At 43.0% G+C, this 13,962-nt stretch overlaps 1 protein-coding gene across 1 annotated transcript in view; it reads left to right on the top strand.

The window, feature by feature from the left end:
• MAP2K2 (mitogen-activated protein kinase kinase 2) overlaps positions 1-13,962 on the top strand; it is a 57,872-nt gene that overhangs the window by 16,359 nt on the left and 27,551 nt on the right. The window contains exon 3 of the mRNA XM_070744054.1: positions 5,710-5,856. Coding sequence (XP_070600155.1) covers positions 5,710-5,856 — 147 coding nt within the window. The remainder of the gene's footprint in view (positions 1-5,709; positions 5,857-13,962) is intronic.

Below are 13,962 nucleotides of genomic sequence, written 5' to 3'. Positions count from 1 at the left end.
TAATTGCCATGATTCATTGTGGCACAAAAGTTGTCAAATCAGGTGTGATTCACCTTAGCAACCGCCTGAAGTTCTGGTCCCAATTGAGGTTTGTAAGTGGAAGACTACCTGTAGCGATTTTCAGTCTATGCTCCACCCATAACTGTAGACAAAATTAATACGTGTTTCTCCTCTGAGGTGATGGAAAGTGTTGTGGTTAACTCTGACCCAGCTCCTGCCCCAAGGACTGTGGATGTGGGGGAGACATCCACATGCTGCAGGCCTGTTTTGCCCCCTGGTGGAATCTGATGATGAAGGCTCCTCTGACCAAGAAGACATGAGTGACAGGGAGGAGGAGAGTGTGGCAGACAGCTCAGAAGGAGATCAATTATCTAGCTCCTCCTTGGATTCAGAACAAGAGTTTATGATACAGCCACGCATGCGGAGAGCGATGCATAGGCAGCAACAACTGAGAGACTATTATCAAAGAAAATGAGGCCACCTGTGGTTGGGTGGGGCTGTGGTCATTAGTGAGGCTGCTATAAATAGCAGCCTGTGGGTTTGGCCATTGTGGAGGATTATCTGATCCTTGTGTTTTGTGACTGCTTTACTGACTTTGACCTTTTGTGTGCTGATTTTTCCCGCTTTGAAACTTAACCAGAGCAAAGTGTGTTTCACTTTGTGAAAGAAGAAGGACTGTGAATTGCCTCACAGCTGCAAGCTAAGTATCACAGAACTGATAAGGGACTTGTACAAATTACCAGTTTGTTTGGAGACGAGTGCTCTTTGCTGTACCAAAAGAGGGCTTAGGTTAAGGGAATTTTCATTATAAAGAACATTGTTTTGCATTTTCAAACGTGTGTGTGTCTGAAATTTGTACCTGTGAATTTTTGGGAAGAGTCTACCAGAGAGCCCAACAGAACAGAAAGCAGTTACTATATTTTTGGGAGTATAAGGTGCGCCTAGGATTTTAGAGGTAGAAAACAAGGAAAAAAATATTCTGAAGCAAATGGTGTAGTAATATATTATTTAATAAAATACCAGTGTAGCGCGTGGAGCACGATGGGGGTCTTCTTGTCGTCTTATCTGATTTTCAGCTCTGTCTCCCTAACCAGAGGAAATGGTGGGGACCAGCTGCGCATGCAGTTAAATATTTTTTGGGAGGGCTTTTTTGGGAAAAACACAGTAATAGGGACCTAGCAGCCTCTCTTTTAAAATTTTGGTGCTTCTATCTTCTGCTTTAATGGAAAAGAAAGTTTGATGATTGGTAGGGTGGATATAGTCGAAGCTGTGGTCTTCCCGGTCGAGATGTATGACTGTGAGAGTTGGAGTTGAGTACCAAAGAATTGATGCTTTTGAATTGTGGTGCTGGAAATGACCATTGAGAGCCCCTTGGACTGCAAGTCAGTCAATCCTAAAGGAAATCAATGCTGATTGTTCTTTGGAAGGGCAGATGAAGATCAAATACTTTATCTATGGAGACTCAGACGTTCAGGACACGGTTGTCTCAAAGGTACTTTGAGACAAAGCTGAAGAAGCTTCTTGGAGGAGAAGCAAAATGTCTTCAAAGAAAAAACAGAAATTGCCTCTTAAAAAAGCAGTTTTGGGACTCAAGTATTTTGGCCATCCAATGAGAAAAGATGACTCCTTGAAAAAGATCCCAATTTTTATTATTATTATTATTATTATTATTATTATTATTATTATTATTATTATTATTATTATTATTTATTAGATTTGTATGCCGCCCCTCTCCGTAGACTCGGGGCGGCTCACAACAGTGATAAAAACGGTACATAATGACAAATCTAATAATTAAAATCTAAAATAGCAATTATACATATAAAAAATCTAAAAGAGAAACCCCAGGAAATAAAAACATACATACAGTCATGTTGTGCACAGAAACTACATAGGCAAGGGGAAAGTGTCTCAGTTCCCCCAAGCTTGATAACAAAGACGGGTTTTGAGGAGTTTACGAAAGGCAAGGAGGGTGGGAGCAGTCCTAATCTCCGGGGGGAGCTGATTCCAGAGGGTCGGAGCTGCCACAGAGAAGGTTCTCCCCCTGGGTCCCGCCAGACGGCATTGTTTAGTTGACGGGACCCAGAGAAGACCAACTCTGTGGGACCTAATCGGTCGCTAGGATTCATGCAGCAGAAGGCAGTCTTGTAGATAATCTGGTCCAGTGCCATGAAGGGCTTTATAGGTCATAACCAACACTTTGAATTGTGACCGGAAACTGATCAGCAACCAATGCAGACTACGGAGTGTTGGAGTAGCATGGGCATACCTAGGGAATCCCGTGATAGCTCTCGCAGCTGCATTCTGCATGATCTGAAGTTTCTGAACACTCTTCAAAGGTAGCCCCATGTGGAGAGCCTTACAGTAGTCGAACCTCAAGGTGATGAGGGCATGAGTGACTGTGGGCAGTGACTCCCGGTCCAGATAGGGCCGCAACTGGTGCACCAGGCGAACCTGTGCAAACGCCCCCCTCGTCATAGCCGAAAGATGGTTCTCTAATGTGAGCTGTGGATCGAGGAGGACGCCCAATGTTGGGAAAGATCAGAAGCAAAAGGAGAAGGAGACAGCAGAGGATGAGACAGTTAGATAGTGTCATTGAGCCAATGAATGTGATCTTTGGGCAAAGTCCAGGGGATGGTGCAGGCCAGAGGGATCTGATGTGCTGTGCCCCATGGTGTCGCAAAGAGATACGACATACTGATCAAACAATAACATCAATAACAAAGGGTGGATACCTTGTACCTTTTTCCTATAGAAGATACCCTAGTAGTTTGGGCAGCTGATGGGTCTCCTCTCCTTTGCAAAATTGTACATCTGGTACAGAAAGAACATTTGTGCAACATAAGGCTTCAACTCTTCTCTGCACCGTCTTCCATAAATTGGTTTGGGGGCTTCATTCGTGAGCCATGAAAGCGTTCCTATGGTGATTTCTTCCTTCCCATTTTTCTTCTGCTGCTGCTTTTCTTTCTTTTTTGCACTGCTAAGTAGGTTACACTGCCTGCCTTCCTGGTTGCAGAATCATTAGCAAATGTAGAGGTATAATTGAAGTCCCATAGCTCTCTGTTATTGAGCAAGGGTGTCTGCCAATAGCTTTTAAGAGGCCAGAAGCGCATCTTGGGGTAGACTCCGCAATCATAACACAACACAACCCCTTCTCTTGTGTGAATGAATTGTGTATTGCAAGACCCTATTTCTAAACTTGGGTCTTTTATATTCATACATATTCTTGTTTCTAGGGTTTTAAAGGGAGTTGTTAGTGATTTATTTCACTGTCGGGTGACCTGCCTTGATGTATGGACAACGGCTCAAGGACGAATTAAAAAATGAAAACACAAAAAAAACGAAACAAAAAGAAAGGCATAATTAAGTATATGTTATTCGTATAAATATATTGCTTATAATTACTAGAAATTGCCCAGATGGTCACCAGAACATTGAATTTTGTTTAAATTAAGATGTGCTCCTCAGTTGCAAAAAAGACTAAGAGCCTATTTTACTGTAGTCTTTTAAATTCTGCAATGTTAATAAAATGGAAGGTTTTTTTTAAAAAAAAATCTTTAAGCTGGACAGAATGCAAAAAGACACATTGAGTGAATATCAGTTTTGGAATCCCAGTAGAGATTTGAATAAAATACCAGTGTAGCGTATGGTAATCTATGGTAAAATCAGAAGCAGATTTTTTTCTTGTGCAAATAGAGAATGCGAAGTCTTGTAGTCTATCCCGAGTCTGTGGAGAGAGGCGGCATACAAATCTAATAAATTATTATTATTATTTATTTTATTTTATTTATTTATTTTTTGTCTGGCCATCATCTGTATACCACTAAAAGGCTTTTGTCCATCTGTAATTTTCAGTTAGCCAAAACTGCATGATATGGCAACAATTTTTAGATCGATGTACCTCAAATGTATTAGCTTAAAGAATATGTACTAAAAATGTGGGACTTGTTACTTCTGTGGAATTGGTTGCCACTGCAGTGCCGCTTTGGTCAGCTGCATTCACATGATTGTGATCTCCAATGCTTCCTGCCAACTTCTCCCAAGCGAAGTCAGTGGAAGTAGGCAGGAAGTTGGAGGTGGTTACTATTCCCACTGCTTTTTTGCTTGACCCGAGTAATTCTGTTGATCTCTGTAATTAGCAATAGCATTTAGATACCGCTTCATAGTGCTTTACAGCCCTCTCTAAGAGGTTTACAGAGTCAGCCTATTGCCCCCCAATAATCTGGGTCCTCATTTTACCCACCACGGAAGGATGAAAGGTTGAGTCCACCTTGAACCTGGTGAGATTTTAACTGCCAAATTGCAGGCAGCCAGCAATCAGCAGAAGTAGCCTGCAGTCCTGCATTCTAACCACTGCGCCACCACAGCTAGTTAAATTATTGACCCATAAGCAGTTTAGTTCTCTTTCGAAATGTATTAATATCTTAACAAGGCTGTTGATTGATTTAAGAAAGGTTTGTAGTGACTAATGACAAGCAACATAGTATTTTGTCAGTAGCAATTGAGTCCGCTAATAATAGTTTATCCGCATGGGGCTATTTGATAATAAACTGCGCCTATCAAGCAAATTTAGGTCTCTTCCCAATGTGAAGAGGTTTCATGTTTAAGCAGTAGACCATAATGCTATAAAAATATAAAATACTTTCCAGTTGGAATGGTAAGGTTGGGAAAAGTTTCCCCAAAGGATACCAGAATTCCCAACTGGGTTATTTCCTGTTAAACTAGAACTGATTCCCAACTGAGTTAGGCTTTTTTCTGATTAAAGTGATCTAGTCCATATATATCTGGGAAGCTGAGACATGTAGAGGCAGTGGAAGTGATGTGCCGGTGCCTGGAGGCTGTTGGGGTCTGGATGGGTGTCAACAAGCTCAAACTCAATCCAGACAAGACGGAGTGGCTGTGGGTTTTGCCTCCCAAGGACAATTCCATCTGTCCGTCCATTACCCCGGGGGGGGGGAGGAATTATTGACCCCCTCAGAGAGGGTTCGCAACTTGGGCGTCCTCCTCAATCCACAACACTCCGTGGCCTGCACTGGCTACCGATTGGTTTCCGGTCACAATTCAAAGCATTGGTAATGACCTTTAAAGACCTTCATGGCATTGGACCAGAATACCACCGGAACCGCCTTCTACCTCATGAATCCCAGTGACCGATAAAGTCCCACAGAGTTGGCCTTCTCCGGGTCCCGTCGACCAAACAATGTCATTTGGCGGGCCCCAGGGGAAGATCCTTCTCTGTGGCGGCCCCGGCCCTCTGGAATCAACTCCCTCCGGAGATTAGAACGGCCCCCACCCTCCTTGTCTTTCGCAAGTTACTCAAGATCCACCTATATCGCCAGGCATGGGGTAATTAAGACATCTCCCCCAGGCTTTCTTATATTTTATGTTTGGTATGTATGTGTTGTATGGTTTTAAATTGTTGCGGGGTTTTAATGTAATTTTATTATTAGATTTGTTCCATTGTTATACTGTTTTTATTGTTGTTGTGAGCCGCCCCGAGTCTTCGGAGAGGGGCGGCATACAAATCTAATAAATTGAATTGAATTGAATTGTAGCAGTGCTGACTTAGGAACTAGGCGACTGTGAGTTATAGGCCTCTATCAGTCCTCCCTGCCCTGCCTAAAGACTGGCACAATTGTTTTGGGAGCTGTTCTGCACCGTCTTCATACTTTGATGTGTGTGTGTCTCTCTCTCTTGTTCCCTCCACAGCTGATTCACTTGGAGATCAAGCCTGCCATACGAAACCAGATCATCCGGGAGCTGCAGGTGCTTCACGAGTGCAATTCTCCCTACATCGTCGGTTTCTACGGCGCCTTCTACAGCGATGGGGAGATCAGCATTTGCATGGAGCATATGGTGAGGGCATATTCCCTGTGCAAAACGGGGCAGGTGCCTTATTCAGCTTCAGAGGCTTTCACGGAGCTTACCGAGCATCGATTATGGCCCAGAATTTCTGTTGCTAGGCAAAACATTTGTCCTTTGAATTTTTTGCCCTGTTTTATGACTTTTTCTTGCCTCCATTGTTAAGTGAACCACGGCAGTCAGTAAATTAGTAGTTAAGTGAAGCTGGCTAGCACATTGGCTTTGCTTGTGAGGAAGTCACAACAAGGTATCACATGACTCCTGAACACTGCAGCCATCATAAAAATGTGGCATAATTGCCAAGCATCTTTTTTTTTTTTAAAGAAAAAGTTGGAAGGACCTTGGAGTTCTTCTAGTCCAACCCCCTGCTTAGGTAGGAAACCCTATAACACTTCAGACAAATGGTTATCCAACATCTTCTTAAAAACTTCCAGTGTTGCAGCATTCACAACTTCTGTCATTAAATTTCTTCTTAGTTCTAAGTTGCTTCTCTCCTTGCTTAGTTTCCACCTACTGCTTCTTGTTCTGCCCTCAGGTACTTTGGAGAATAGTAGATTTCTTTGTGACAGCCCATGAGATATTGGAAGACTGCTATCATGTCCCCCCTAGTCCTTCGTTTCACAAGTTATGAAGTTCCACTGATTAATTGTCTTACACTGTCAGGAAATTTCTCCTTAGTTCTAGGTTGCTTCTTTCCTTGATTAGTTTCCATCCATTGTTTCTTGTCAGCCTTCTGCTGCTTTGGAAAATAAATTGAAACACACACACACACCCCTCCTTGTGGCAGCCCCTGAAAAGACTGCTGACTGCTGGGAATATTGCTGTCATGTCTCTCCTAGTCCTTGTTTTAATTAAACTAGGCATACCTAGTTCCTGCAACCGTTCTTTGTATTTTTTATCTTCGAGTCCCATAATCATCTTTGTTGCTCTTTTGATCGTGTGACCATGGGAATGCTGCGATGGTCATACGTGTAAAAAATGGCCATAAGTCACTTTTTCCAGTTATGTCGTAACTTTGAATAGTCACTAAATGTAAGTAGTGGACTACCTGTAGTACTCCAGATGCTTTGTTTTGTTTTTTGCTTTCTGTTGCATCATCTTAAACTGCGGGTATTGATTTGATTTGATTTGATTTGCATGCCGCTCCTCTCCGGATTACTAATAGCGAGCCACTTTCTTCCACAGTATGAGGAGAATTCTTGATTTATTGGGATTATTGGCTAATAATCCTGATCTTTGCTACCAGAGTGCTTCAAATAGTAAGTGGCTTATCAGGAAAACAAGCCGGAAATCCACTCCAGATGTAACATAAAAGCAAGCAGACTTTGGGCTGAGATACCTTTGTTTGCTTAGCCTCCCCATTCTTAATCCCAATAAGAGATCAAATAATTGGCTATTACCGAGATAGCCAGTTTATTTCAGAATGCTGATGGCTGCTTAATTGTTTCCTTCTTTGGGAAATATTAGTAGCCAGTGGAAATCCATTGAAATTCCAGCCAAGATGGTATTTATTCGCTTAAAATGTGTATTAATATATTGATTTGATTTTGATCTCACCTTTATTGTTATTTATAAATAAGTTAAGGCAGCAGATATATTTTCAGTATTCCCTACATCAACAATCCTGTGAGGTGAGGTGAGCAGAGAAGGGGGGCGGGGGGACTGGCTCAAAGTCATCCAGCTGGTTTTTCATAAGGACTATAACTCACAGTCGCCTAGGTCAGCACCTTAAAAAGAATCTGTAGTGGCATAGCCTCTATATTTCTCTTTTCTCCCAACTTGTAAGACAACAACTTTCTGTCATTGGACAATAATCTGGGTGCCAGGCAGACTGAATATTATAATAGGAAAAGGCACATGAAGTACAGGGAGTCCTCAATTTACGACCACAACTGAGGCCAAAATTTTGTTAAATGAGACATTTGTTAAGTGAATCAATCACAACTGTACAGGTAATCCTCAATTCATAACTACTCGTTTAGTGAGTGTAACAACCCAGCATGGTCCTGTGATCAAAATTCAGACCCTTGGCAATTGGTTTCTATTTGTGAGTTAGCATGGGTCATGGGATCGCCTTTCTGACAAGCAAAGTCTACGGGGAAGACAGATTCACTTAACAACGGCAACATGTCAGGGTTCCAAGTGATGCACTCATAGCAAAAAAACCACTTCTGAGGCAGGTAGATTCTTCAAAGAATAGGTTTTTTTGGATATATCATATTGGCACAGATCTGGTGAAAAACGTGGGGAACTTTACCAGATCTGTGCCAATATGATGTACGCTTGGGGAAAAGGTAAGTAAGTAAAAGTAAATATTTTTCCCTTTCTCCAAACAGTCACATGATCCATTTGAGATGCCGTTTGGTTGCCGGGTAACATCACACCTTCTCTCTCTGACCAAGTGTGAGAATGTCCTTGGTTCCCAAGAGAAAGTACAGTGATACCTCATCTTACGAACCTAATTGGTTCCGGGACAAGGTTTGTAAGGTGAAAAGTTTGTAAGACGAAACAATGTTTCCCATAGGAATCAATGGAAAAGTGATTAATGCGTGCAAGCCCAAAACCTCACCCCTTTTGCCAGCCGAAGCGCCCATTTTTGTGCTGCTGGGATTCCCCTGAGGCTCCCCTCCATGGGAAACCCCACCTCTGGACTTCCGTGTTTTTGTGATGCTGCGATTTCGCTGAGGCTCCCCTCGCTGGGAAACCCCACCTCCGGACTTCCGTTACCAGCAAAGCGCCCGTTTTTGCACTGCTGGGATTCCCCTGCAGCATCGCAAAAACACTGAAGTCTGGAGGTGGGGTTTCCCATGGAGGGGACCCTCATGGGAATCCCAGCAGCGCAAAAAAGGGTGCTTCACTGGCAACAGAAGTCCGGGGGCGGGGCATCCCAGCCGCGGCGGCTTGGGTTTATAAGGTGAAAACAGTTTTGAAGAAGAGGCAAAAAAAATCTTGAACCCCGGGTTTGTATCTCGAAACGTTTGTATGACAAGGGATTTGTAAGACGAGGTAACACTGTATTTTGTTTTGGCTACAAAACTCCAGCTATCTCTATCTCCCATCTCCCACCCGTCCCCCAGCCCTCAGCTCCAGTATGGCAACACTAATGTGACAAAATGGCTTTGGTCAGGTCAGCTTCAGAGTTGACGCAGTGATTCACTTCACAACTGGCAAGCAGGGTCATAAAACGGGGCAAAATGCAACCGTATTAGCAACAGAAATTTGGGGTTCAATTGTGGCCATAAGCCAAAGGCTCCCAGAAGTAATCTCTGACAGTCCATCTGGATTGCTGCTTTGACAAGTGATTTTGAGAAGTGTGTTAAATGTCTGTTTCATAGGGTAGAGAATGAGCAGCTTGATCTGAATTTTGACTTCTTGGCTAGGCCGATGTCTCTGTACATGGAATCCGTCACCAGGGAAAATGTCGCCTCCCCACCATCCTTGCTCCTAGCACAAAGTCAATGCTGCCATCTGTTGACTCAACTCTAAAAAACTGGCAGAGTCCCTTTTTCAAAAGCAAAGCCACCTAAAGATTGTACATTACAACGAGAACAATTGTAGGCCATCTCGCCAGCTTCTTCAAGATGCCCAGCAATGACTCTTCCCGTCTCTCAGGACCACTTCTGTGGGGGTACTTTTCTAGGTACCCCTTTAGTTCCTTTCCTGGAAGCAGGGTGCTCAAAACTTAACCATCTGAACCGTTGGCTCTGGGTGTCGATTTTGCCTCTTGACAATTACGTTCATATTTGTGTGGCTTAGAAAAAGAATAAATAATTGAGAGCATTTTCCACAACAAAAGGAGTGGGAAGAACTGGCCTTTTATGATAAACATTGGGGATTAAAAGCTTCCCTTCGATAACAATATATAAAGGGAGGCCTGATGGCAAATTCATTTATTTGTTTATATTTGTTAGTTTGTTTGACTTTTATTCCGCCCCTCTCCGAGGACTCGGGGCGGCTTACAACATATAATAAACAATGTACAACATCTTGGATCCAATTAATTAATTTAAAAGTCTTAAAAACCCCAAAAGCCATAAAAAACAGCCATAAAAAACATTCCATTCGCTCAGTATTCTCTCAACAATGGAGCTTCTCAGTCCTTCAGATCATGGTTCCAAGAGGCGACTGGACTTCCTGGTTTTTTTCTTTGAAGAAGTTTTGCTTCTCATCAATCATTATTTATTTATACCCCTCCCTTATTTTTTCAAATAACTAATGGCGGCAGATACATTTATCTTCCTCCTCCTGTTTTTCCTATAGCAACCCGTTTAAGGTGGATTGGGCTGGGAGAGTGTGACTCTCCCAAAGTCAGCCAGCTGGTTTTCATGGCTAAAGCAAGGCTAGTCCTCATTTTCTAGCCTGATGCAATAGCAATAGCATTTAGATTTTATACACCACTTCACAGTGCTTTATAGCCCTCTGTAATCGTTTTACAGAGGTTAAGTATATTGCCCCCAACAATCTGGGTCCTCGTTTTACCCTCCTTGGAAGGATGGAAGGCTGAGTCAACCTTGAGCCTACTGAGATTCGATCTGCCAAACTGCTGGCAGCCGGTGATCAGCAGAAGCTTTCAGTACTGCACTCTAACCACTGTGCCACCAAGGCTCTTAACCATTCTGCTCAACTGGCACAGAGAGGCAGTCCTCAACTTACGACCATAATGAAGCCTGCCCATTACGGTCGTGAGTTCATAAAGGTACATTTTATTATATGTCACTCGTAGTTTGCTCTTTGATGGAGACCGGCAGTTCAAAAAGGTGAAAAATCAATAAATTGTGATGGCTGTAAAGCAGGTCACCCATGTGAACGAACCAATTTTATCACCTCTTTTTTTTTTTTTTTGCAGGGGTGCTTAAGTGAATGCTGTGGTCATTAAGTGAACCTAGTGTTCACTATGGGGCATTTTTGCCAAAAACTGAAGGATGCTTTTTAACAAAAGGATCATAACGTGCAGTCTTGTGACTGCAGGATACTACCAACGGCCATAAATGTGTGGGTCAATTGCCAGGTGCCCAGAATGCACTTCACATGGCCAGGAGCGTTGTTGGATCTTTGGAATTAGGTTGTAAGTAACTTTAGCGGGGCGTCTGATGTAGTTTTTACCATACGTAAGTAAGACTACCTGTATGACACATCTAAGCATAGATATGCCAGAAATAAATTGAATTTCCCTTTTTTAACTGTCCTTCTACATAGAATAACAGTGTTAGAAGGGACCTTGTAGGTCATCTACTCCATGTTTGTTTGTATGGATGTTTAGTTTTACAATAAGGGTTTTTTAGTTGTTTTTAGTATTGGATTTACATGATGTTTTTTATTACTGTTGTTAGCCGCCCCGAGTCTACGGAGAGGGGCGGCATACAAATCCAATAAATAAATAAACCCGCCGCCCAAGCAGGAGACCCTGGCTACACCATTATGGCAGTCCAGTCTTTTCTTCATAACATCCGAAGGCAACTTTTGTTCCATCGGTTGATTGCTCTCACTGTCAGGAAATCTCTCCTTGGTCAGTTTCCATCCATTGTTCCTTGTCTGACCTTCAGGTGCTTTGGAATACAGTGTTCCCTCGATTTTTGCGGGTTTGAACTTCGCGAAAAGTCTATACCACGGTTTTTCAAAAATATTAACTAAAAAATACTTTGCTGTTCTTTCTCCTATACCACGGTTTTTCTCGCCCAATGACGTCATATGCCATCGCCGAACTTTCGTCCGCCTTTAATTCATATTTTTTTAAAATAAACTTTAATAAGTAAACATGGTGAGGAATAATCTAAATGGTTGCTAAGGGAATGGGAAATTGCAGTTTAGGGGTTTAAAATGTTAAGGGAAGGCTTGTGATACTGTTCATAGCCAAAAATAGTGTATTTACTTCCGCATCTCTACTTCGCGGAAATTCAACTTTTGCGGGTGGTCTCGGAACGCATCCCCCGCGAAAATCGAGGGGACACTGTATAGCACTTATTTCTCCCTCCTCTGTCATTTATCTTTTTTACTGCATTTTAAGTTACACCTAACAAGGATGCCCACCCCCTTTTGTACCATTTAGGGTGCCATATTAAAGCTGCTCCAGTATGTACATAATAAAAATAGGAACAAATCCTGTAGCAGTGCCAGAGGAAGAGGAGAAGGTTTTTCTCCGATTAAACCAATTTGTCCCAGAAATATGATTGGCATTCGTCTCCCTTCATCTTGTCTTCTGTCAGGTCTTCCAGTACGTTCTCCCCACCTTGCTAAATTCAGCTGGTGGCTTGTGTATTCCTCATGCATCCCAGCAGGTCAAGGTGATGCACGTAATACTCCCTCATCCATTTTGCTCTCCTAGCAACCATCCTGTGAGATTGATCGCGGCTGACAGTTCCTGAGGCCGGTGGTCATGTGAGGACACGAACATGAGCCTTTCTGGTCCCCTCTCAGCCCGACAGGGGCATCGGCACAGAAGCCACTGTTAGGATGTGTTACAGCATTCTGCCCTTTCAGGGCAGTATTTTCCATGGGTTCTGCAGAGATTTTTCTGTGGTACAAGAAGAGTAGATGTGCTGCATAGGTTTATGGAGTGTCTTGATGATGATGATGATGATACCCATTCAGTCATTTGTGATTTCTTGGCGCTTGTACTGACCAGGTCTCTTCGATTTTGCTGCTTTGAATTTTTCCATGTTCTGATGTCATCTTAGATGGTGTCCAGGTCACTGTATTTTTTGGAGGCCTGGTTTCCTTTTACTGCTAACTCTTCCAAACATTATTGCTTTCTCCATTGAATGGGGTGCCTTAGCCAAGCCATATTTATTTATTATATTTATTTATTATTTGGATTTCTAGACCACCCTTCTCTACTGAGAAAGAGGGAAAGAAAGAGAGAGAGAGAGAGACGAAGGGTGCTTAGAAAGAGAGGGGGAGGGAGGGAGAGAGAGAGAAAGCGAAAGAGAGAGAAAGAGTGCTGGTGGGTACTTAGAAACCCTAATAAAAACTAATCTAAAAACTCCAATTATTAAAAACAAACATCCACAATCATTGCATCGCAATCATATACAGTAGTCCTTCACCTATCGCTGGTGTTACGTTCCAGACCCAGCCGCGATAGGTGAAATCCGCGATGGGGAATTTATCCTCCTTCCCAGCTCTTTCTACCACCCTAAGCACACCGCCGCCGCCAACCACTAAGCACGCCTCCAAAGACTGCCTTCTCGGCACTGGCGAGGCGGGTTGAACGAGGGGACGGGCCTCCGCCGGAGTTCAGTCCCCGCCCCGCTCATCATTCGCCCAGCCGCGGGCTGGTTGGCTTGTCCTGCCCTTCCAAACTTCTAAGCGCTGTATCTGTGCCAACGCTGACTTCAAAACCCGCGCTGAAGTGAAGCCGTGGTGGGTGAAGCGCGATATAGCGAGGGACTACTGTATATTGTTTCAAGTAACACACATGTAATACATTATGTTAAGAAGAAGGAAGGTACCTTGAGTTACAAAAATATACTAAGAATCTTCAGGGAAACATCACTTTTTGTGGGATGGGCAGCTATATAAATTTGATAAATAGATTTTTGAAAACGAGAATCTGCTTCGCTAGTCCTCCTGAACTGTAGCTCATTAAAGCAGAATGAGAATGGTCAACAGCGAAGAGTGTTTAGCATTTTGCTTCCTGACCATGAACCCAGAGCTGCTGAGAATCGTCTTTGGTTCTTGTCAATCAATTTTCCTATCATATTCGTTATTAAGGGGATGGGTTGTGGCATGATGGGGTTGTGTCTTCTCCAACAATGCCCTGCTCGTAGAACACTTCTTGAGGGTGGTAGCCTGCCTTTTCTTTGTCTAATTTCAGGCAAGTTTTTGAAATTTTATACGCTTTGTGTTTTTCAAGTGATACTAAGCTATTCTTGGGGCTCTTTCTTATTTAAATCTGGTTTCTTATTCATTTGGTTGAGTGGGATGTTTTCTGATTCTAAGTTTTAAGATAATGAAGGGTGCTGCTGGCCTAGAAACCAGGAGACTGGGAATTCTAGTCCCACCTTAAGCCTGAAAACAGGCTGCCATAGGCAAGAAAGCAGAAGGTGCTGAGTTCTAGTACTGTGTTCGACAGAGTGGGCCTTCTCCGGGTCCCGTCAACTA

The sequence above is a fragment of the Erythrolamprus reginae genome, chromosome 1 (genome assembly GCF_031021105.1).
Source record: "Erythrolamprus reginae isolate rEryReg1 chromosome 1, rEryReg1.hap1, whole genome shotgun sequence".
NCBI classification, from domain to species: Eukaryota; Metazoa; Chordata; class Lepidosauria; order Squamata; family Dipsadidae; genus Erythrolamprus; species Erythrolamprus reginae.
The sequence above is the reverse complement of the archived record's forward strand: the minus strand, read 5'-3'. Positions and strand labels throughout refer to the sequence as shown.